We start from the raw sequence: 24,885 nt of genomic DNA on the forward strand, positions 1-24,885 counted from the left end.
AGGCCCTGCAGGGGGACGGGAGACTGCATCCGGCCGTGCAGACGCTCCACACTCTCCCGGATCACCGTCATCCTCTCGTTCAGCTGGAGACACCGGGGGGAGGGTTATCTTGTGTGTGTGGATGTGTGTGTCTGTGTCTGTGTGTGTCAGTCAGAGCAGGCGGGTGGTGATTGAGGAGGTCTCTTGCGCATCTAAGTGTGTGTGGATGTGTGTTCGTTGGACTGTGAAGAAGCGGGGGGTGAAGAGGATTGCGTCTACGCGTGTAGGTGTGTGTGTAGGTGTGTGTGGGTGTTGGGTGGGTGTGTGTGTGTGTCACCTGTGTGTATCGAGGCAGGGCCTCCTCCAGAAGGCTGGCAGCCTCTCGGACCCTGTCCCTGATGGCTCTGTGCTGCTCCTCCGTCTCATTGGCCCTCCGGCAGAACTCCTCCCCTGGGCGGGGGCTTAGCTCAGACAAGCGCTTCCCAGTGAGACCAGGCGGGATATTAGCGGCCTGTGTTCTGCTATGGACTCCCTCAGACCCTGGGAAGAGGGGTAAGGGGGGGGAGAGTGATTAGGGTAGATACTCTCAGTTTACTTGAAGAATAAATGCATCTCTTTCTGCCTTCCAACTGTAAGTGCACTTCAGTGTATCTGATCGCAGCCCTACTGCTGCGGGCACCAAAGTGGCCATGAGATGGAGGAGACAGGTTGGGGTTGGACCCTTTAAAGTAGAGAGGGTGAAAGTGTGACGAGTCTCATTTCCCCGCTCTACCTGAGAGGATCAACGTGTCTTTATTTCTTTAGGAATGTGGCTCTTACAGGAAACAGAGTACACTAATGAACTGAGCCATTCATCTCGCCAACAGGAGAACAGAAGACTTGAGCAGAGAGGGGGAGGAGAAGCGAGGGAGAGAGGGATGAAAGGGGGTTATTGTCGAACAGCACAAAGAGGACCAAGTGGAGCAGGTCCTCCATTCTGGCCTGGCCTGGCCTGTACCTGCAAGAGTTCCTGCTGCTCCCTGAAGGCCTCGTAACTAATGGTGCTCAGGGACAGTTGTCCAATCAGGCTTTGGGTTTCCTGTAGCCATGGCGACACCTCGGCGATGCCCTCGGAGAACTGGGCGAGGAGCGACTGAGCATGCTCAGACGGAGCACCACGTGTGAGTTGGTGGCTGAGGTGGAGTTACACTGCTCCTGCAAGGCATCCAGAGGGGTCTGGACCGGGAGAGAGAGAGAGAGAGAGAGAGAGAGAGAGAGAGAGAGAGAGAGAGAGAGAGAGAGAGAGAGAGAGAGAGAGAGAGAGAGAGAGAGAGTGAGAGAGAGAGAGAGAGAGAGAGAGAGAGAGAGAGAGAGAGAGAGAGAGAGAGAGATAGAGAGAGAGCGAGAGAGAGAGAGAGAGAGAGAGAGTCATTGTTATTACTGAAGTAGAGAGAGGAATGTAGCTATAGGTTTAGCATGAACCTGGACTCCTTTCATGCTGTAAGGACTGCAAACCTTCACATTTTTGCACCACTTTGTTCTTGCTTACAAACTTGTATTAAACAACATCAAACCTCAGAACTCTTGGTCACTGTGCTGCTTGGTAGTATTCAGAACCAACTCAGCCAATAAGAGAAGCAGATTGACTTCACCAGTGGTCATGTAGCGATCATTGTGTCCATAGAACAGAATAGGATGTACAGGATGGGATGTTCTGAAGGTCCAGTACCTGAAGGTTGGCTGTGTCACCCTCATCTCCATACGTCTGCAGGATCTCAGCGATCTTCACCATCTTCTCTATGTTAAAGCGGTGCTGCAGGATCTCCACAGCAAGAATCTGAAACAGTTTTGCATGTTCAACCCTTCTTATTTTCAATTCCTCTGTATTGGGATGATAAGATGTCGAAGGGGTTCTGAAGACGTTCCGGAGGTTCCGCTGACCTTCTGCTCGTGCAGCTGAGCAGAGATGGGTTCTGGGTCCAGACAGATGGTTCGGAGCTGCTCCAGACCTTGGGCAGTGTTTCTGAACCAAGACATCTCCTTCACCACCGCCTGCTCCAGCTGACAAACACACACACACAGCGTAACAGTTCAAAAAAAATCGACAAAACAGCCTGGCCCCTACTCCACCCTCCCTGCGATGCCAGCCCCATGCTCACCCTCTGTCTCTCAGCTGCACACAGCACAGCGTCCCCCTGGGTCTGGGCCCCCGCGGAGGAGGCGGACGAGCCCAGCAGCTGGCTCTCGATGCGGCCCAGCCACAGGTGCAGGTCCTCCTGGCTGGAGGTGCAGCGGCGCGACGCCTCCAGGGCCTGCTCCAGCCTCTGGAGGACGTCCACGCTGCTCAGGCTCAACACGGAGCAGCGGATACGGAGGCCGTCCACGCGCTCCTGCACCTGGTGCCGCTCCTCCTCTGAGACAGCAAACACACACACACGGCATTGGTTCTCGATTCCGGTTCTTAGACTTCCTTGATGTCATTCAATCCACAAATGTGTTTTCTACAACATGAAAAGTCTTTCCAATCCCGGACTCGAACGCATCTCTGAGGTCCTAGTGATCTGGGTACCTGAGATGTTCTCCATGAGGTCATGGCCTGCCTGCTGGACCTTTGCCAGGTCAGCGTTCCTCAGTTTGATCTGCTCCACCACGGTCTGACAGTAACAAGCAACAACAGAGGTCAGAGGACATACACCCTATACACAGCATCTGAATAAGGGCATGAATTCCCCATGGAGAATGACTGGTTTAATTGACTGGTTTCACTGGTGCATACTACACATTTCCTTTCAGTGGAAAATCTTTCAATGTTTTGTGTTTTCTCTTTGGGATTTGGGTGAACCAGAGTCCGGGAAGCCATCCACCCTGCAGCCTGGAGTGAGTCATGTGTCTGAGGGGGCTGTGGTACCTGAGCCCGCTGTGTGGCCTCTGGAAGGTGCAGCATGGCCCTCTCCGCATGGCGCAGCTCAGCCAGGTCCTGCTCCACGGAGATCAGCCAGTACTGGAGGCTGTCCACCCTGTCCTGGAAGAGCTGGGCCAGGGGTAGGATCTCCTCCAGACTGACCCGCCTGGACACAACCACCGCCATGTTACATCCTCCGTTTGAGCTTTTTACAAACACATCTTAAGACCCGCTTGTTCTCTGAGGTATACACACTGTAAAGTACAGCAATGTTATGTTATATATGTGTGTATGTGTCCTTGTGATAAATGTAAAAAAAAGAAATGGTGCCTTGTCTTGCCTGATTGTACAGCACTTTGTTTAACACTGGTTGTTTTTAAATGTGCTACAGAAAGACATTTGACTTGGCCTGACTGTGAGAACCCCATTCACCAGCCCTAGTCTCACACCATAAATAACCGTCACCACACCATCATCACAGCACCATTCACATTCCTCTGATGTTTACAACATGCACACACGGCCATTCCACAGACTGCGAGAGGGGCTCGTACGGATGTATCTGACCGGCTGTGCTGACCTGCTCTGGGCCTCCAGCAGCAAGGCCTCCCACTTGGTTCTGATGGTGGAGATGTGTCTGGTGGCCTGGTCTCCCTCCTCCCCTGGCAGGCTCTCTGCCAGGCCCGGCCCCTCCTGCATCATGGCCTCCATGCTGCGTCTCCGGTCCTCCAGGAGGCGCTGCAGCAACTGGATAGGAAACCAGAAACAGATCGTACTGAAGCACAGTGCGGCAGGGGAACCATGATCAACTATACACTAGCAGATAAACCATACTGGATTATATTCTACCAGACGAACAAGTCAGATGTATGACTTGTTCGTACATTGTAGACATTTAAAAACATGAAAACAACCATGACAGTTTAAAAGTCTTTGTGAATCGTAGCTATTTACTGCTCCTGAGAACTAGTATTCTGTGGTATACCTAGCAGTAATTCTGACTCTGACTTTGCTGCCTTTGTGATTGTGCAGGGAGAGGCCTGTATCTGGTGTCAGAACTGCTTTGTCCCACAAAGGCAGGTTCCACCTCACCCACTGAACTCACAATGGGAGCTGGTTCAGATTAAGAGGTGAATAACTTCTCCTCCCTGTTTTAGCCTCAGGGAATACTCTCACAGGCATATAGAGGCACATTGTCAGCGTGAATCTAGCCTCATTCATCGCTGAATGTGTGAGAATCTACCGACAAAGGAAACACTAGACAAGAAACACTTAGGGACTGCTCTCCGCATATATTTATTTTCCTTCCTAAAAACTCCCTGTGAAAACAGATGTCAGACAGACATACATAAATACATAAATGAAGAGAATATTTTAAAAGAGTGGTTTGTGCAGAGAGATTAAGGAGTCCTATTTGAATGGTTTTTACTTCAGGTTTACAAACCTTCTGTTCCTGTAGCTGAGCTTTCACCACTTTAAACTCAGAGGACGGAGGCTTCTGATTGGCCGCGAGCTCCTCTATTTCATAGACCCAGGTTAACAGCGCCTCGAGGTTCTGGAGGAACGTCTCCGAATCTGCAAACTCATCTTTCAGAGTCAGGACCGACCTCGTTCCCTGTGGCCAGGAGAAAACACGACTCGGCATTAACTCTCAGTGCCGTGTCCACACAGAGAACATGACTCGGCAGGATCACTGCATGCAGTCTCCGCAGCACGGGTCACAACACCCAAACAAACAAACACCCCGAGCAGATGTGAATGAGATCAAGGGGATGACCAAGGTGTCCTACCCTCCATCGGTCCAGGCTGGAGTCATGGTCTGAGCTGGACTGACCATCGCTGTGGAGCTGTGAGAGGATAGGACAACAAACACACCAGACACGACACTTAACACGGAATTTCACACTAGGCACATTAGGGCGAACATTCTGGAAACATCAAGAGGATGATGATGGAGATCAATGAAGCTCAGAAGGTGAGACAATGACAGGGTGAGATGGAAAGAGGAAACCGAGGTAGAAGGAGATCTTCCCCTCCACGTGCTACAGCAGATCACGCTCGAAGGAGATTGTAGACGGGGTATTGACCTCAGCCAGCTCCTCTGCCGCTCCGGTCAGGACCCTGACCGTCCGGGTCACTATGGGGTCTCCACTCTTGTCTCCAGAGGGATACTCGGTCACCTCCACGATCTCCGTCACAATGGTCTCCGTGACCTCCGTGACCTCCGTGACCTCTCTGGAGGCCAAGGTCTTCCAGGACCAGGGGCTCCCCTCCCTGGAGTCTCTCCTCTGGAGGCTGGCCCTCCTCTCCGCCGAGCCCGGCCCGGGGTGGGCCAGGGGGGAGCGGCCGTAGTCCGGCAGCACCGTCCTCCGGGTCAGCGTGCCGTTCCGGGAGCCGGCGGGCTTGATGGGAGAGGGGGTGGAATGCCAGGCGTTGTCCAGGGTGCTGGTGGTAGTGACGGTGGGGGCCGGGGAGCAGCGGGCGGGCTTGTCCGAGACGGGGGTGTGAGAGCGGGACACCTCCTCCTCCCGCTTCTCCTCCTCCTCCTCCTCCTCCTTCCCCCCCACCACCGTCTTGGCCCTGCCCGCCTCCTCGCTGCGTGGCTGGCCGTGGCTCTCGGGGACGGGCCGCTCTAGGCGGCGTTGGTAGCACTCCTTCAGAAAGGCCTCGTTGGACCTCACCTGCTTGGACTTCTGGCCCAGGCAGCTGGGCCTGCTGATTAGGTTCCCCATGGTGGGTGTGTGGCTCGGGGGGCTACAGAGCGGCTAGGACCAGGTCGGCCCCTCACCCGGGCATGCGGGGGCTCCTTCTGAAGCCTAGAGTAAGAAGAAGGAGGGGGGGGGGGGGGGCTTGGGGTCAACATCAGCCTTGAGTCATCCCTTATTCCCGGTCCCATGAAAATCCACTCATCATTCACTGTCTGACTGACACAGTGCAAGCTTCATAGAATCACGTCGATCAAAGCAGGGTGCTTCACCTATGAGATGTTCCTCATACTAAAGCAGCGTTCTGACACACACGCAACGACAGCACACTTTCCCTGACGATCATCACACACCCTTGCTCCAGATCCTCCCCTGCACTACAGTCCCTGCTGGTCCCACAGATATGCCGGCCTGGTCTGGGTACACGGCTTCCTCCCTGTCAGTCTTGGAGCACCAGGTCTGCTCTGGGCTCAGTAGAGCCTCTACCACCGGGAACCTTTGGCTCGGACTAGCAGGCCTGTCCTGGTTAGCAGCAGCAGCTGGGCATCGCAGAGGGAACCCTGAAGTCCAACTGTAAAGGCTGGCAGAGGGTGCAGAAATGCCTGCCAGACCTCTGGCCCATCCTGGCCCCAGCCAAGCCCTCCGGTCTGGTTTCCAAGACCAACTATGCCGCCCCCTGATTAATGATGACAGCCATGAAAACGCCAACACATTTCTACGTGTCGGAGTGGGGATGGGGGGGGGGGGGGGGGGGGTTGAAGAGGTAAACTGGGGAGTGGGGGTGGGGGGGGGGTAGTGGGCACAGTAGTGCATGGTCAGATAATCACAGATAAAAGCAGGGGGAAGCCCATTCAGAGAGGAAACTTAATTGTCTTTCAATGAACATGATGCGCTGACCTGGCCTGAACTACGCTGACCACCCTGGACCACCCTGGACCACTGCCGTTCAACCCTTGCCATGCTGCATGCTCTACTGCCTCCGCCTTCACTAGCTCCCACCACAAAAAAGAGAGAGAGATAGAGCGAGGGAGGGAGAGGAAAGAGATAGTGGGAGGGGATAGTGGTGGGGAGCAACAGTGGGTAACAGACACGAGAACTCCAACGAGAAGAAAAAAGAGTCCCCCCTGTCCTTTTTCATTTGGTTTCAGTGCTCTCTCTGTCTGTTCCTTTCACCAGGGAAATGGGGAGAGCGAAATAGACGCGGAGCAAGGAGAAGAAAGAGCTCTCAGCAGTTCCTTTAGAGAACCCAGTCTTTGGGGTCGGAGTGTTCGTCCGTGGGACTTGCGGTCATTCCAGGGTCCTGCCTGTCAACGGCTGGTCAGAGAGCGTGGGCGAGGTCATCGTGGGTCAGCGACTGGAAGATCAGGAAGCTGGCTCCTAACTGGCCAGGAGGTTTTTTCGAGCTCGCTGGAGCAGAAGACAGCAAATGTACAACCCTGTCCTGTCTTTGTCGTCCATTGTTTCTGCTTACAATGACTCCACTGTAGAAGACTGCTGCATGGATACAGCAAAGCCCATCTCTGCCAGAAGTTAAAGTATGGCTTAGCGCAGGCTAACAGAGCACATCATTATAACCAGCTTTTATCTGCCCCACCAAATCTCTCCCTCTCTTTCTCTCTGTCTCTCTCCCTCCACAACCACACTAATTACAAAATGACAGGTGCCTCTCTTTTACAGACCAGGGTGCACCTGAGAGACAACTTGGTTGATGGGACAGCTCAGTCTGTGTTAGAGGAGTCATTGTCGGGAAAATGTCTGCTCTGACTGTGGCAGGCAGATGAGGCAGGCATGGGGTGGTGGTGGTGGGGGGGGCGGTGGGGGCATCTCACACGGGTTAACCCCTGCCCCCCTGCCCCCCCTCCCCAGAACCACCAGGGAGCACCAGACAAAGCACCAGCCCCTGGATCGATCATTACCCAGTTAGGCCTAATCACTGCAGCCTGGCTGAGAGCTCTCCTGGATGGGGGCCGGGGGAGGAGGTGTCCGGGGCTGGGTCTTTGTGGTTAACCAGCCACAGCCTAGGTGGGGCTATCTCTGTGTGTCTGTGTTTGGTAGCTGCAGCCAATGCATGCTGGGTAATGACATGGTCCACGGCGGTCCCATGTGCATATAGACAGGCGATAACGCCTTGCACAAACAACATTATCAGCGCACACCCTCATTATCCGTAGGGACGCTATCTGGGAACATATGCAGAAGATGCAAAGCCACTCAGAGCAACCAGAGAACAAGTAAACAAACAATCAAACACAGAGATCTACTCGGTCTCTGTCTGGGAGCAGTCTGGGACTTAATTCGAAATAATCTTCTCCACAGCACACTGACCCATATCTTCCGAGACAGGAAATGAGGCGGGAACCAAATGGCGCCGCTGTGTCCTTATCATCACACACACACACACACCCTTGGCATCCCATCACTTAACCCCTGGAACGATGACCCCCAATGTAGACCCCACCTCCCTGGGCCTCCACAGTGCTGATATATGGCTGCAATCCATTAACTGATTAACTTAATTGAGAGCTGTGATATAGGGTCTCCTCTCCATCTTCAGCATGGACAACATGACACAGAGAACCAAGAAAACATCCGGGAGGATTGGTTCAGCCTTTAGACAACGAATTTCCTTCACGTGATTGAACTGTGTCGTCATTGACATCTCGAATGTCCACACGAAAAGCACACACATAGGGTCACACATACACACACACACACACACATCTACATTCAAACTACACACATCCCTCTCTCCCCCTGTTGTTCAGAGAAGAGACGTTGGTTCGGTTAACAGCACCATAGCAACCATGAGCCCCCCCCCCCCCCCTTTCCTCCAGCCCTGTTCCATGCAGGACAGAAGCAGGACAGTGACCAGGCTGGGGCTCCCTGGATATGGGCCATCTGGGAGCTGGGAGCCATGGCTCCACTCCAGCCTGATGACCGCTCTCTGCTCTCCCAGAAGCGGGGAACAGAGATCAGGCAGGGAACCCTTCTGGTCTGCAGGAAAAGCTGTGGCCCCTCTTTTTACTAAGCGTAGAACCTTCCAAGTCAAATGCCAGTTTACTTCCATTCGTTCTCATTCTCATTCATTCCGAAGGCCATTGCACTGACTGCACGTTGAAAGACTCCTCCTTCCTGTCAACACCATCTTAAAAGTATCTCATTTAGGACAACGTTGTTGTCGTATCAGCAGAACCCGGGCACAGCCTGTCCTCAAACCTTTGCCTGTTCAGCTAATCTCACAAACAACAGACGGGTATTGTACTCACAGTGGTCCAAAAGCATGTGTCCTCTCCTGGAAGAAGAGCACCACCCACCCAGGCCTCTCTATCTCCTCTGACTCCTGGCTCTGTGGGTCTCCCCTTACTCCTCCAGTGCATCATCACATGGCTCGGAGCAGCGATCACATAGGAGGAAACTACAAACCAAACTTTCCACCCCTGAGCCAATCCAGACCCGCAGGGGCCGTTTTTGGCGGTTTGAGATCAGGTGACGTGCGGCTACTCACCCAGGAACGGCCCCGGAGCAGAGGAATCCGGAAGGTCCTTAATCACCATTCAGAACGGGAGGGAGGGAGGGGGGGGGAGGGATGGATGGATGGATGGAGGGAGTGTGAAAACTCTGCCTTGTTGAAGCATCCTCCGAATGTCCCCCTTATATTCCAGTTTGGGGTGTCCTCACACACACACGCACGCTCGCACACTCACATGCAAACTGTCCCGACACACGCTCGTGCGGTCCCTCCAGCGCCTCACACACCCTCGCATGCAAACAAACTATCCCTGAACACGCTCGTTCACACGGACGTCCTGATAAGCCATGCCTCTCTTGTTGCCCACAGCCACAGTCAAACAATGCCCTCTCCCCTCTCTCTCTGCACCCCTCCCCTCTCCTCTCCTCCACTTCTTCCCAGCAGCTCTCCTCCCCTCTCTCTCTCTCCTTTGTTACGGAGCTCCGCTTAAAGGAATTCTTCCCTTGTCGCACCAATGGGGTAGAGCAGCGAGTTGAACACAATGTAAAAAACCCCAACGGCTCAGTCTCTCCCCCAGTGCCCGGCCAGAAACTGCTCCCAAAAGCCCAGCTCACTCCCACTGGCCCTCTGGGTTTACTCCTGAAGCAAGACAGCAAGAGTGCACGCTTCTCCGTGCCTCACCTTCCCTCTCTCTCTCTCTCGCTCTTGTTTAGCCTCCTTCCTTCTATCCCCCCATCGGTAGCCCCTCCCCTAGGTTTTCGTTTTGGCTCCGAAACTCCATGCTGCTACCGGGAGAAGAAAGAGAGAGCAGAAGAGAGAGAGAGAGACAGCGAGAAGGAGAGAGAAAAGCCTTTCTAAAGACCCCCAGGGCCGCCCCTCTGAACATTCACATGTTAAATGACAGCTGCCTCCAGCCCCTTCTCTCTCCCTCCCGGCTCACGCAGTGACGGTCGGGACCCGCCACAAAAGGAGGGACCCCCCCTCCCCCCCCCCGAATCCCCCCTCCTCACCTCACCCCACCCCCAACCCCCAGCCCCCTATTCAGAGGCGGGTGCAGCAGTCTCCACAGCAGCAACAAAGAAGACTAATTACTGTAAAAAGTCTCCTATTACTTTTCAACTCACTTCCAGCCCTCACCACTGCGACCCAAAGACAAAGAACGAGGGGACTGAAGATGAAATGGAGAGAGGTGGATGAACAGAACATAGCCTTTTCCCTGGCTTCTTCCGTCGCCCGGGAAACAAGGTGGGGGGCCAGGGGGAAGGGGGGGGAATTCCGGCTATGTGAACGACCAACAGCTCGTCTATCCCTGTCAAAACATTTACCTCGCCACCTAACTGAACGCCACGGCAGCTAGAAAGCTAGGTGTGTGTGTGTGGCGCCCTACAGCCTGCTCTTCATGCACAATGAGAGGCAGCTGGCCAGCCAGGCGAGACGCAGGCAGGTTTTTACCGGCTGGTTATTTCGTGTCTGGAGAGGACAGGTGCAGGAGCAGGTGCACTGATGTCCTGAGGGACAGGTGCATCAAAGGCAGGTGTAAATAGACCATCACCCTGCCTCTCTCTCTCTCTCTCTCTCTCTCTCTCTCTCTCTCTCTGTCTCTGTCTTTCTCCCTTAACTTGGATGTGTGACCTGCCTGGAAGGATGCCAGATAAGCTTCTCTGTAACCTGACTCGCCACCTATTCCTCTCCACCCTTCCTCCCCTCTTCTTCTCTCCTTTCCCTTCCTCCTTGGTAAACTACAGACAGACTCAGGACATGAGTCCCGAGGGAGTCATGCTGCATTAAGGAGGAGATCCTACACAAACCTGCCCTGGTCCCTAACCCTACACGCCGTCCCTAACCCCACAACCCTACCCCTCACCCTACTTCCCAGACACAGCCCTGCCCCTGAACCCATCCCCCCTCTCAGTCTGTGTACGCCAGGAGGAGCGAAGACAAAAGACTAAGATAGCAGGGCTGACAGGGACGAGAGCTGGGATGAGAGCCCAAGGATCTGGCGGTGGAGAGAGGGGGCTGAATGGGGCTGACCTCCCAGGGGTCAAGTTATTTAACCCCTCAGTGCTCAGGGCTGAGGGAGGGGATTTGTCCGCCTTAAATCATACTGTCACTGACGACCTCCCTAGTTCTATTCCGTCGATCTCCCTCGCCCCCGTCCTGTTATCCCTCGATCCTTCGATCCCTCCGTCTATCCATAGCCCTCGGGGAGGGGGTTTGGGGAGCAAGATGTGCCAGCGCTGACGGCTTAAACCCTGACAGAGACCTCTGGGTGAAGAGCTGGGGTGTCGGAAACTGTTTGCCACGAAACGGGGTCCCCTCACTCCCATCCCTCCCTCCCTCCTTGCGTCCCTTCGTTGTCTCTCTCTCTCCACCCCTCTCTCTCCACCCCCTCTCAGAGGGGTTTTGGCGGAGACGAGACAGTGAAACGCCAGGAAAGTGACATTCTAAAGGCGGCCGCACCTGATCCTCTCTCGCCTAATAAAATCAATCCCCCAGCACCCCTGTTCTCTCCGTTTCACAGTGTGGCCTTATCCACTTACTAGGCTGGTACTGGGCCCTGCTTTCCGAGGATGAAACCCGTAACACTGACTGGCAATAGGCCACCACCCTGTATAGAGACATAACACCCTTATGGTGGATACAATTCTCTGGTAGACCTGGCAGATGAATAACAAGTCTGTTCAGCATATATCAGCTATTTCTCTCTCTTTCTCTCTCTCTCTCTCTCTCTCTCTCTCTCTCTCTCTCTCTCTCTCTCTCTCTCTCTCTCTCTCTCCAGATTGTACACACAGCTGAGGGTACTGGTGGGGGTTGAGGGTCCAGGAGGGGCTCACAGAGGGGGTCTCTAAATTAGCGTGACTCCAAATTGGTAGGAAATGGGGTCAAATTTGATCAGAGCTCCACGGGCCCCGAGCGCCGCCAAGCAGATGAATCCTGCTGGTGAGTTCACCTCCTCTCCGCTCCCTCCATGTCTTCCTCTCCTGCATCCTCTCTTCTTCTCCATCCCACTCTCTATTCCCCTCGCCGTCTCTCGACGCCCCCGCCTATTTTTTCTCTTCTGCCTTTTAAATTAAATAAGAGCTCAATGGGCCCTCCACAGTACATGGTAATTAGCACTTTCCCTGCCATGCTGCCCCCCCCCTCCCCCACTACGCCCATCCCTCCCTCCTGTACTCACAGGAGAGAGGCACGATGATCTTTACTCACCGCCATAAAGGGAGGGAAACAGAGAGAGAAAGTAAGAGAGAGAGAGAGAGAGAGAGAGAGAGAGAGAGAGAGAGAGAGAGAGAGAGAGAGAGAGAGAGAGAGAGAGAGAGAGAGAGAGAGAGAGAGAGAGAGAGAGAGAGAGAAAGAGAGAAAGAGAGAAGGAGAGAAAGAGAGAAGGTGGCCTTTGGCCCTGTTTGCAGGTCATGTGTGCCAGGCTTGTTTGAGACGCACTCTCCACAGCAAGACCAAGGAAACCAAGGCCCCTTTGGAACCACACACACTGATCCACATTACACACAAAATGACCCACATATTACACACACTGATCTTGCCCCTTGTCATGACAGAGTTTGATCAAATAAAAACAGCACACCAGGTGTTTCCATGCTGCGTGTGTGCGTGCATGTGTGTGTGTGTGTCTCTCTGTCTCCTGGGTATTGTAAATAGACATTAGGCCAAGTGCATAGAGCACAGGATAGAGGGGGATGGAGAGGGATGTCCTCATTCACGCAGCCCTCCAACGAGTCCCTGCAGGCCAGCCTGAGAGCAGACAGGCAGCATTACCATCACAAAGAGCCGGGGATGGGATGCAGCGTTGTAGAGGCAAGGTACAGATAAAAGACCCCCCATACTTAACACGTACATATACATATGCACACACACACACACACAAGGGGAAGTGTGTGTGTGTGGGGTGGGTGGGTGGGTGGGGGTGGGGGGTGGCCAGACAGCCCTAGGCACCAGAAGACATGCCTGAACACTTATAATCCACCCTCTGTGATGATGAGGATCCTTCCTAAACACCTGCGGCTGAAGCAGGATCTCACCGGATTTTCCACAAAACCCTCAGTGAGTGTCCTCGTTAAGTCTCTGAGGTTCGGAAGGTTCTAGAGGATGGAAGGAACACACTTGTTTGTCAATTCACCGCGTGGTCATGTAGAATTTGAATCTGATTCAATCACAGGTTACAAAATGGGATCTCTCGTCCATTAGACCATCCAGCTGTCCGATGTATTTTACAAACTATCCCTCAGTATGATCGAGTGGTTGTGTCATCAAAGGTCCGGGTTGTGACACCATTAGACAAATCATTTACTGAAGGATATTGACTCCTTTTGAGATGTTGTTTCTCAAAGCCCACCTTGATAAATAACTCTCTGTATTGTGACAGAGACACACATTTCCCCGCATCCCACAGAGCGCCCGTTACAGCATTATTTAGGGGGAGAAAGGATGAAGAATGGCCCGTGAACAACAAACGCCATTCTAGTCAGATCACAGCGTCCCGTCTGTAAGATCCTGTTTGTCTTTTCTCTCTCTCTCCGTCTCCGTCCTCATCTGAGTCTAACGTCCATTCAGCTTGCTCACTCATGTGTGGCAGGGGCCTCCACTGCCGAGCGGCTCCCCGTCCTGACTGGCCCGGCCCGGGACAAAGAGCCGGGCAGCCCCTGCCCCTTCCGCCCCTCCGCCTGGAGAGTGTTGGCCGCAGGACGCAGAGGAGACCACCGCACTCTGGCCTGTCTGTCTCGGGGACTCTGACTTGACTTGACTCTCTCTCTCTCTCTCTTGCTGTTGTCGTGTGGTCAGGCCAAGTCACTGGGGGAGTGGTTCTGACGGAGACTCGGTCTCTGCCTTTGCCACGCTCTTTTTCTCTTTCTTTCTTTCTTTCTTTCTTTCTGTCTCTCTCTCTCTTTCACTCCCTTAGTAATTTTCTTTAAAAGTTCATTTTTGCTTCTCTCCTCCAGCCTGTCTCACACTACTTCTTTCTCTTTCCCTTCCCCTCTATCTCTCTCACCACCTCCCTCCCCCTCCCTCCCTCCCTCCCCCTCCCTCCCTCCCTCCCTCCCTCCCTCCCTCCTCGATTTAGTGTCCCCCTCAGGGAGCCCTGCTCTCCCTGGAGGCTGTGGTGTATTGGATGCGGATGCTTTCCCCTTCACCATGGGAACGGCAGGATTAGAAGAAAGGCCTTGGTTACGAATCACTGATCCTGTATGGAGACTCCTCCAGATTCCTCCCCAGCCCACACGATTAGCGCCACGCCAACAAGTAGCTTCGAGCAGCTGACTCAGCAGGCACGCATGCATGTTGTTGTTGTTACTGACCGATGGTCCAAACACAAGGGGCGGGACATGAGAACTACTGGCTGCAACTCTTGACTGTTATCTGCTTCCGGGTGTGAACATGTCGATGCTTCCTGGTGTGTTTGCGTGATGAAATGAACGATGATGTCATGAATGGAATCCATGATGCTGATCAACTCTAAAAAATGGAACCGAATCAGAGAGAGAGAAAGAGGGAAGGAGAGATAGAGAGATAGATATATATATATATATATATATATATAGAGAGAGAGAGAGAGAGAGAGAGAGAGAGAGAGAGAGAGAGAGAGAGAGAGAGAGAGAGATGGGAAAGGGAGGATAGGAGAGAAAGAATCTGACCAGAGGTTCCAGGGGGGGCAGTCTCATCTCCATGTTCTTCAGCCAGTGGCGCAGAGCTCGGATCTGACCTCTGAACTCCCACTGCCATTGGCTCCACTCCTCCGGGTCCTGCCTACAAGGAAGGAGGAAACTCTGTAGGACAGCCCAGGGAACATTCCCTCTGGGCTGTTGTGTACGTTTTAGATCAACATTTTGTATTGAAATATACATAAATAAATATACAAAAAATATATACAGCTTCTGATTTGGGGTTTACTAATGAGATGGGACAGAGGCCAAGTTTAGGGACATCTGTTCTCTTTGTTCTACTGGTCAGAACTGGAGCCTGGTCCAATCTGGGTTTGTGTTGTGACCAGACATTTTAACGCTGAATGTTTATGGTCTCATTCATCTTTTTTGTGGGGCAGAACCACCCAGAAGCACTGGTCCCCTGAAACCGGGACAACCCACCCAACTGTCATCAGCAGCTGTGAGCGCTGTTAATCAGTCTGTACATAACAGACAGAGAATATGCTTAGTCATGATGGGCCTGTTGTTTCCCCATTGTAAGAAACAACTGATCCACCATAGACTCACCTCAAAAAGATTTGAATGATGTGAAATTTGAACTCCTTTAGCGCTGACATTTCTGTGTTAGCCACAGATTTAGCTTTCTTATTCCATGACAATAAAAGAGAAGCGCTACAGTATATAAATGCAGTTTAGCACATGTCACATTCCACCCGCATGAAGTATTCTATGTTCTGGCAGGACCTCCCTTCCTACCCGAATCTCTCTGTAGACATCGGGGTGGACAGGCCATACAGGGTGTCCTGAAACAGAGAAACCACAAAATCAAGACCATCTTCTTTAACGACACTTTCCAAATCCTTTGTTGTACCTTCACTTCTAACTGTTATTTGTTAGGTTAGTCATACCACTCATAACTAATATTTGAAAGTTAATTGTACTGCTTGGTGTCTGTCAGGTCTCTCAGTCAATTACTCCTGTTTGTTTCATTAGCTCACCTCCTTATCTGCACTTTCTTGTGCTGGGTCCAGGGTTGGGTCCAAGTTTTGGTTTAGAACTGAATCCAGGGCTGTGTCTAGGGTTGGGTCCAGGGCTGGATCTAGACCTGGGTCCAGCCCTGGGAAGGACAGACTCAGGGCAGGGTGGCCTGGGCAGGAATCCGAAGAGGTTGACAGTCCTTCGTTGCTAAGAATGACAACGTCCTCCCTCAAACCATGGGGCTAATATTGGTACAGACAGGCAGAGATGCAAACACAGAAATGGCTGTATAGAATACACATGACCAATTCACACTCATGCCTGGCCCGCATCGATCAGATTACCCACTAACAGTCCCACCTGTAAACGGCCATCAATAAATGTGTTGGTTGAACAATAGTTCACAGGTGTGTTTACCGTATGTGCCTTGCTGTAGAAACATTTAGGGTTGCATGCCTTACAAGACTTGAACGCTGTCTCCAGTAAGAGATAGACTAGTTTGTTTAAGAATAAATTACATCTCAATGGCGCCACCTTGTTGAGGAAAAGAACAATACGTGAAGGTGTGCGCAAAAACCTCTATGCAGTGGTGTTTCCCTGTAGTCCATTAGTCAGTTCTGCAGTGTTTACATTGTTGTTATATTGTATGCATGATTGGCATGAATAAATGGATGACAAGGATCTCTTCATAGCGCATTTATTTACATTATAGTGTTATCTTCAAAACATACACCAAAATCCACTCACCATATCGCTCAAACCACATATCTGTTCACAAGCAAAACCAACCAATTCGTTTTGATTTAACATCTTGTTAATCAATAAGCATTTAAACAAAACATGTTTTGCTGAGCAGATATGTTTTATTCTCTTCATACATCTTTGTTTTTCTCCAAAATGGTCAAAACCTAGTTAGTAAAACATGCAAAGCAAAAAAGCAACCAAAAAAGCATAACATATCAAAAATATGATGTAAATTATATTTTAACATGAGGATTTACAGAAGTAAAACACTTTTAAGATGCAGAACAGAGCAAAAACATTCTGGGAAAGGAACCCAAACACTGGGTAAAAAGCAAAATCGAACTTACAGATACATATTTTCTGCAAATTAAATGCATGTATCCTTTAAAACATTCATTCCGGTAGTGTAGTGGAACAATTATTAGATCTTATTCCCCTACAGGAATACCAATGGCGTTTTAACTGGTTGCTTTTTTTGGTTAAGAGTGAAGTTAGCTGGCATAACAGTACTATGTGGCCTGAAAAGAGACGTTCAGTATCATCTCTAAGATTCATCTTCAAACAGGTAACCAGATGAAACTCTACATACACAGAAGGATAAAGTGTACATCTAAGTGGTGTTAACCAGAAAAAAAAGGGCAAATATGACTAACATTCAAGTACGGGTCCTAAACAATACGGATGGATGTGTTCCTAATATGGAGTCCCAAGAAGATTCCAGGGTGACAACCCCGACTCTCTTCAAATAGGATGTGCAATGAAGAAAGGAGAAGACGCATTCATGGCAGCTCTAAAAACAGAACAAAAATCATGACTTGGAGCCAACCAAAACAAGCCAACCACACCAAAAAGAAACGAGCACAAAAGAATCTTGAAAAAATATGTAGATGAAAAAAATCATGCATGCAAATAAATGTGATTTTGCATGGGTATTGTTTAAGTCGCATGAGGTGATGGGGTGGTGTACCTGCATGTGTGGAAGAGATGGTGGAACTAGGAAGTTATCCACACTGACAGGCTCCTTGGCCATGCTTATCTGGGGAGTCCCTCCCTGTAGATGGCTGCCAGATGGTGACGTCATCTGCCAAGACAAATAAATCAAGGATCAAGAACAGAAAACGGTCGGGATCGCACGGACCTTTGATCAATAGAACTGCAGCACTGGAACATTACATAGATGGGAAGGGCAGGATCTGAAAATGAAGACGTTCTTAGTATTAATGAAATGGATGAAAGCAGGAACTAACAGGAATAGAGGAGGAACAGAGGAGAAAACTGAACGTGTTGCTGTTGATGTTCAACTTACAGGAGCCAAAACCAGGGGATGTGGGATGAAGCCTGACTTCTTCTGAGGACACTTTACCAGGAACAGGTGATGGAGGAGGGGAGGTGGTGGGGGGAAGCACATTGTTTGGAATCGGGGGATACAATGATGAAATGATGACTTTGGGGCAAGTCTATTGAACTCGGTTAGGATGATATATTTGGAACAGTCCGCAGAACATAATTGTTGCTTTCATCTTCCAGTGTTTGTAGTGTTTATCTGCTCTGTCACTTGATGGAACTGTTACACTGTTAAATCTTCAACCTAAAAAATATACTGGTCAACTCTATACAGACGTTCAGAAAGAAGAAGACATCTAGATACATTTTTGTATCTTCTAAAAACATCAGGATTATATCAGTATGTATCATCAAACAGATAACAAAAAAAGAGCTAAAACATTCTTAAGTTTGAAAGGAAAGGAAAGAAAAATAGGAAAAATATCTCTGTTCGAAGTACATACAGTAAGTATTAGCTTCAAAAAAGCATACCTTGACAAGTTGTGTTAACAAATCAAAAAGGCAAACTATAAACTAAGTTGTGGTCATCTGAAAATCGGTGCTTTGCCTTTAAAATATAAATTGTCTTTACAGTCAATACAATTACATCTGATTTGTCTTGTAATTGTCTTAAGGCAGGGGGGTAATGCATAGGCTTGGACATCTATAATATATGAGCAACTGCATTTAGTTAATTTACTTATGTGACCACATGCCGAGGAGAATAAATAAATGATAGTTTCTTTTTTATTTTTGAAGGTGTTTTTCTTATGAATTATGCAACTGCTGTGTGCATTGGCATAATCATGGAGGGGAGGGCTCCCAGTTCTTGGGAGCTGCAAGGCCTGGTCATGACTAGGGCACAGAGCGCCAGGGCAAGCTCATCCACGTTGAGGCCGGTGTGAGGCCCTGCGTCGTACTTGCGACCGTAGCTGGAGGAGGTGTAGGAAGAGGAGGAGAAGTTCATGCTGAACCCGGAGCTGCCGGCATCAAAGCTGCTCCTCCTGGAGCCTTGCCTGGACCCAGTCCTGGAACCGGACCGTGAGCCTGAGGTCGAGCCTGGGCCGCTGGCGTTGTAGGGGCTGTACAGGCCTTTACTGGACTGGGAGGAGGCCTCTAGGAGTCGGAGGCTAGTTCCTTCCTCGACCATGCTTCTGTCCATGGCGTCTTTGTAGGAGATCTTTAGCTTGGTTTTGGGACATGTCAGGTACTTGGAGTAAGCGCTCACATCTCTTAGCTTCTGGGCTGTACGAGCATCGATGGAGCCCTTCTTGATGGCTTCATCTAGGGGAACTCTGCCCTCAACATCAGGCTCAATCAGCCCACCTGTTAGGTACTGGACCTCCAGGAAACGCTGTCCAGCTTCATAATACAGCCAACCTTTCTTTAAGGCCTGAGAGGCAGACATCTTGACTTTGGTTCTGGGATCTTCAAAACCATTGAAGGCTTTCTGAGCCAGGTTAATACGGTCGACCATGATTTTATCTACAAGTCCTTTCTCTGTGGCGTCAGGGACAGAAAACTTCTCTCCTGTGATGGGGTCGATAATGCCACCTGTGCAGGCCTGAGCCTCTAGCAGTCTCTGGCCAGTAATGTTGTCTACTAAGTTCCTGTGCATCGCCTCGGTTATGGACACTTTCTCCAGTGTGTCTGTGTCCAGGATTCCAGCCACAGGGCCTGTCTCCTCAGAGGGGTCATTCCATATGGAAGCTGGAGGTTTAATAGAGGGTATGGGGCTCATAGCAAAGGATGAAGAGGAAGTGGATCCGAAGGAGGAGGTTCTGGAGCGGAAGCCTCCCATGTTTCCAGACAGCATGTCAGCAAATTCAGTGATGGATAGGTTCCCAGAGCGGTAGGTGTCCAGGGAACTCTGATCAATGAGGCCTCTTGAGAGCGCGTCATCAATGTCGTACTGACGTCCTGACCGCCTGTCGATGATCATGGACTTGACGACTCCCTCGGAGGAGGTGCTTGTGATCTCTTCCCATTCACACTCCTGCTCAGCCAGCTCTAGGTAGGTCTGATGGTCAATGAGTCCCTTCCTGTAAGCCTCATACACTGTCATCTCCTTGCCGGATTCTGGGTCGACGATCACCACTCTGCGCTTGCGGACCGAAGATTTGGAGGAGGATTTCTTTTCACGCTTCTTCTCCTTGAGGAGCAGGAGGACGAGGCCGGTGTCTGGGTCGATGATGCACCTCTCCATCAGTTGGAGGTAAGTGAGGTTCTCCTCGGTGTTGGGATCAAAGAAGCCCTTCGTGTCATCAGATGGATCCGTGAGAATCTCGTTCATCTCTTCATCAAAGAGGCCACGGTTGTATGCCACCTCAACGGGCAGGCGATGACTCTCCTCGGGGTCGATGATTCCTCCTGTGGCAATCTGGGCCTCCAGGAGGCGTATCCCGTGATCCTTTAGGATGAGTCCCTTTTTCATGGCCTGGAACAGGGAGATTGTTTTACCAGAGTAGGGATCTCTGTAGCCAGTCACGGCACGCTCGGCAGACAACAGCTTGTCTTTGAATTCTGGTCCCACAATTCCCATTCGGACAGATTCACTGACTGTGAGTTTCAGGTTTTTGATTGGGTCAATAACGTAGCCTGTAGCAGCTTGGGCCTCAAGGAGCTCAAAAGCGGTGCCTGGCCTGATCATGTTCTTCTTCATGGCCTGGTAGATTGACAGGCGGTCCTTGGAGGCTTCGACGAAAACCCCAGCAATGCAGCTAGTCCCCTCAAGGTACTTCTGGAGCCTTTTGCTGACCTCCTCCACCGTAATCAGACCTTCGTTCAGCTCAGTGACCGTCTGTTGGTCTATGATCTCTGAGCGTAACAGTTCCTCCATGGTGATCTGTTTCCTCAGACCCTTGAACATCAGCCTCTTGTCTCCCAGTGCCAACAGACGCAAGCCTCCTTCCAACTTGCATCTCTTGAGCAGCTCAGCGTAAGATAGCTTCTCGTCCGTGACAGGGTCAACAAACCCTTTCACCTCATTAGCCAGTCTCTCATTGGTTTCCTTGTTGATGTATCCTCTCTGCATGGCCACGTCTGTAGGGAGGTGGAAATAGAATTCAGGATCCATGATGCCGCCCGTTGAGCTCTGAGCTTCTAGTAGCTTCAGAGCGTAGTCCTCGGGGATGAGCTCTTTTTTCATGGCCTGGTAGAGAGAGACGATTTTGCTGCTGTATGGGTCTTTGAAGCCTGTAACGGCTCTCTCAGCTGACAAAAGCTTATCATGGATTTCTGGGCCCACAACTCCCTTACGGACGGCCTCATCTACAGTAAGCGTCTCATTTTTCACAGGGTCAACGATGAACCCTGTGGCGGCCTGTGCTTCCAGGAGGCCAAGTGCAACCTCAGGTTTCAAGAACCCTCTCTTCATCGCCTGGTAAATGCTGATCTTGGAGCTGGAATCAGTCATAACCCCAGCCACGGAGCCCGTACCAAACAGGTACTGCTTCACGCTCTGTAACTCCATGATGTCGCGGATGGTCCTCTTCTCTTGTTTCAGCAGGTTGAACATCTCTAGGTCAATGATGCGGGCATGGTAGAGCTCCTCAATGGTGATCCTACGTCTGATCGTCTTGCAGGATGTCTTCTCCTCAACACCAATATAGATCTCTCTCTGCTCCATGATCTCGATGATTATGATGATCATGCGCTCTTTGGTAAGTTTACCAGAGCGGTACTCATCCATGAGCTTCTTCCTCTCATCCTCCGGGAGCAGGTTGGAGTTCATCACATCCCAGAGGTTCATGGACTGTCCAGTGAGCCCCTCGAAAGGAATGTCTATTTGGGTGTCTGCCAGGTCACTCTGAGTCTGTTCTTCGGTGTAGAGGTAGGTCTTCTCCACCACTGTAGGGGCTTGAGGCTTAGAGAGAGGGAGGAGGTTCAGGCCTGTCTCTGGATCTTTAGAGCACTTGGCTTTCAGTTGTTGGTACGTCACAGTCTCATCTGTGTTAGGGTCTGAGAAATATTTGTTCCCCTCTGAGGGCTCAGAGAGGGTGTTGGATATTTCTTTGCTGAAGAGATCCCTCTGGTAGGCCACATCTAAAGGTACACGGTGGCTTTTTACAGCATCGATGATTCCACCTGAGGCCAGCTGAGCCTCCAGCAGGGGCATGGCGTGTTCCTTGATGACCAAATCTTTCTGCATGGCTTGGAAGAGGGAGATCTTGCTGCCTGTGAATGGATCTTTGTAGCCAGTGATCGCCTTTTCAGCGGAGAGCAGCTTTTCATGGAGCTCCGGGCCAACGATGCCTGCTTTGACAGCCTCATCTACTGTCAGGTACTGGTTCTTAACTGGATCAATGATGAAGCCAGTGGCAGCCTGGGCCTCCAGAAGGGCAAGGCCTGTGTTATGTCTTAGAAGTTTTTTCTTCATGGCTTGATAGATGCTGACCTTCTCCTTAGTTGGTTCAAGGTAGATGCCACCAATGCTGTCAGAGCCCTGCAGGTATTTATTCACGTTGGCATTCTCGCTGACCTGTTTTGGTGTCTTCTTACCCTGCTGCAGCTGGTCAAACGTAGCTTTGTCGATGATTTTGGATTCAAACAGTGAGCTTGCAGGAACCGGAGATCTCAGACCCTTGAAACTGGCCTGTTCTTGTTTCTTGGCCTCTTTCTCATCTACAATTGTGACGACAATCCTGATTATTTTCTCGATAGTCACCTTGCCAGACCTGTACTGTCTGATCAGGTCAAGTCTCTGCTCCTCAGTCAGGTACTCCGAGTTAATTATTTCCCAGATGGTTAGCTTCTTGCCTTTGAGAGGCCCGGACTGGAGCTCCACTGAAGCCTGCATCATAGCATCTTTGGTCTGAGTCTCGGAGTATTTCTGTTCCTCCTTCGCATTGATGGCTTGCTCGGACAAGGGCAGAAGCTGAAGACCAGTCTTCTTGTCAGTGACACATCTCTTGAGAAGCTGGGTGTATGTGACCTTTTCCTGTGTGTTGGGGTCATAGAAGCATTTGGTGGTGTCAGTGGGGTTACACAGGGTCTTGTTCATCTCGTCGTCAAAGTAGCCTCGTTTGCAGGCAACGTCGTGGGGGACACGGTGGCTATTCACTGGGTCGATGATGCCCCCTGTGGCAAGCTGAGCATCGAGCAGCCGGATCCCTTGGTCTTTGGGAATGAGTTCTTTCGTCATGGCCTCAAACAGAGATACCGTTTTCCCAGTGTATGGGTCCTTGTATCCTGTTACAGCTCTCTCAGCTGAAAGCAGTTTTTCATGCAGCTCAGGGCCGACCACTCCTGCTTTGACGGCCTCATCGACGGTCAGCTTCTGGTTCTTCACTGGATCGATAACAAATCCTGATCCGGCTTGAGCCTCCAGCAGATTTAAAGCAGGGCCTGGCCTCATCATGTCCTTCTTCAGAGCTTGGTAGAAGGACATTGTCTCTTTGGTAGAGTCAATTACTACACCTGAAATGCAGTTTGTACCCTTCAACGCTTTCTGAACCGGTTCCATTTCAGAAACTTCTTGGACTGTTTTATTGCCCTTATGCAACTTATTGTAGAGGTCTTTGTCAATGATCTTGGATTCCAGCAGTTCAGTTGCGGGGACAGGGGATCTCAGGCCATCAAATGTGATTTCGTTCTTCTTCTCTTTGTCCTCTGCCACAGTGATAACGATTCTGATGATCTTCTCTATGGTGATTTTGCCGGTCTTGTACTGGCGAATAAGGTCCCTTCTCTGGTCCTCATTGAAGTACTCAGAATTAATGATCTCCCAGATGGTTATTGTCTTTCCTTTGAATCTTCCAAACGGCACAGAAACAGTTGTTTTGCTGAACACGTCCTTTGTCTCCTCCTCCGTGTAGGTTTGAGAGCTCTGGGCGGCCTTGTCAGTGATAGGTAAAAGCAGCTGGCCAGTGGCAGGGTCTGTCGTGCATTTCTCGATCAACTGAAGGTAAGTCAGGGGTTCCTTAGTACTGGGGTCAAAGTATCCTTGTGTGTCTTCTGAGGGCTTTGCCAGTACCTTGTTCATCTCCGCATCAAACAGCCCTTGTTTGTAGGCTGTTTCAAGGGGGACGCGATGGCTGTTGATTGGGTCAACGATTCCACCAGTTGCAATCTGGGCGTCAAGAAGTCTGATGGCGTGCTCACGATCAATCAATCCCTTCTTCATGGCCTCAAACAGGGAGATTGAGCCGCCCGTGTATGGGTCTTTGTAGCCAGTCACAGCCCTCTCAGCAGACAGCAGTTGGTTGTGCAGTTCAGGTCCAATCAAGCCTTCCTTAACAGCCTCGCTCACAGAGAGCTTCTGGTTTTTGATGGGGTCGATTATATACCCAGTGGCTGCCTGTCCTTCCAGGAGGATCAGGCCTGTTCCAGGGGCTAGCTTCTTCTCCATCATTGCTTGGTAGATTGACATCTTCTGCTGAGGTTGTACCAACAGACCACCAACACCGTTTTTTCCTTTGAGAACTGTTCTTAGTTTTTCGGTCTGACTGAGATCTTGCACGTTGGCTTTCCCTTTCTTCAGCTTGTCCATTTCCTTTTTGGTCAGCAGGCCAATTTCTTGAAGTCTGCTCGCAGGGACCTTCTCACGAATGCCATCGAAGGAGAACGGAGAGTCTTTCTTCTGGTTATCACCATCCACATCATCAAGAGCGCTCCGTCCGTTGGGAACTTTCTGTGATGTCTCCACCATGGTCATGTGGATCAATTCATTCTCAGGGACTTCATCAGTCTGGATGTCGATCTCCCTGGTGTGGGATGTTGGCTCCTTCTGGGCAACCTCCAGCTGCTGCAATTTATCACGCAGATTCTTGTTCTCCTCTGCGAGCAGTTTTTCCTGCTCAAGTCTTTTCCTCTCCAACTCCTGCATTTCCTTCTGCTTGTTGAGCATCTCCCTCTCCGCCTCTTTCTGCTTGTTGAGGGCGGCGTCCATGGTGGCCTGCAGCTTCTTCCTCTCCTCCTCCATCTGCTTTCGCTGACGCGCCTGCTCGTCCTTCAGAGCCTCGGCCTTCTTGACCTCCTCCTCAAACTGGCTCTCCAGTTTTTTCTTCTCGTCTTCAATGAGCTTCTCCTTCTTCAGCAGCATCTCCTTCTCATTGATGAAGGACTGCTGGAGCATTGTTTTCTCCTGTTGGATTTGTTTCTGCTGAGCGACGGCAGTCTACATGGAATGGAGGGAGACAAACAACACAATTA

General features: G+C 50.9%; 2 protein-coding genes across 14 annotated transcripts in view; both read right to left on the reverse strand.

Moving 5' to 3' along the window:
- LOC134023157 (microtubule-actin cross-linking factor 1, isoforms 6/7-like) lies at positions 1–9,136 on the reverse strand. Its single transcript, XM_062465034.1, has 13 exons — positions 9,071–9,136; positions 4,948–5,676; positions 4,651–4,707; positions 4,305–4,475; positions 3,441–3,607; positions 2,867–3,026; positions 2,528–2,612; positions 2,118–2,371; positions 1,900–2,019; positions 1,688–1,795; positions 977–1,194; positions 317–519; positions 1–83 (listed from the first exon to the last, which is right to left on the reverse strand). Exons 2-11 carry the CDS (start codon positions 5,590–5,592, stop codon positions 1,042–1,044), a joined length of 1,920 nt encoding a protein of 639 aa, XP_062321018.1. The 5' UTR covers positions 5,593–5,676; positions 9,071–9,136; the 3' UTR covers positions 1–83; positions 317–519; positions 977–1,041.
- A 7,213-nt stretch (positions 9,137–16,349) lies between these two features.
- Positions 16,350–24,885, reverse strand: part of plecb (plectin b) — a 111,750-nt gene continuing 103,214 nt past the window's right edge. For all 13 annotated transcript variants that reach the window (XM_062465033.1, XM_062465029.1, XM_062465025.1 and 10 more), the window contains 3 exons: positions 17,717–24,850; positions 17,378–17,491; positions 16,350–17,200 (listed from right to left, as the gene is read on the reverse strand). In XM_062465033.1, coding sequence (XP_062321017.1) covers positions 18,509–24,850 — 6,342 coding nt within the window. In that variant the 3' untranslated portion in view covers positions 16,350–17,200; positions 17,378–17,491; positions 17,717–18,508. The remainder of the gene's footprint in view (positions 17,201–17,377; positions 17,492–17,716; positions 24,851–24,885) is intronic.

This window comes from Osmerus eperlanus, chromosome 7, assembly GCF_963692335.1.
Source record: "Osmerus eperlanus chromosome 7, fOsmEpe2.1, whole genome shotgun sequence".
In the NCBI taxonomy this organism is placed as follows: domain Eukaryota; kingdom Metazoa; phylum Chordata; class Actinopteri; order Osmeriformes; family Osmeridae; genus Osmerus; species Osmerus eperlanus.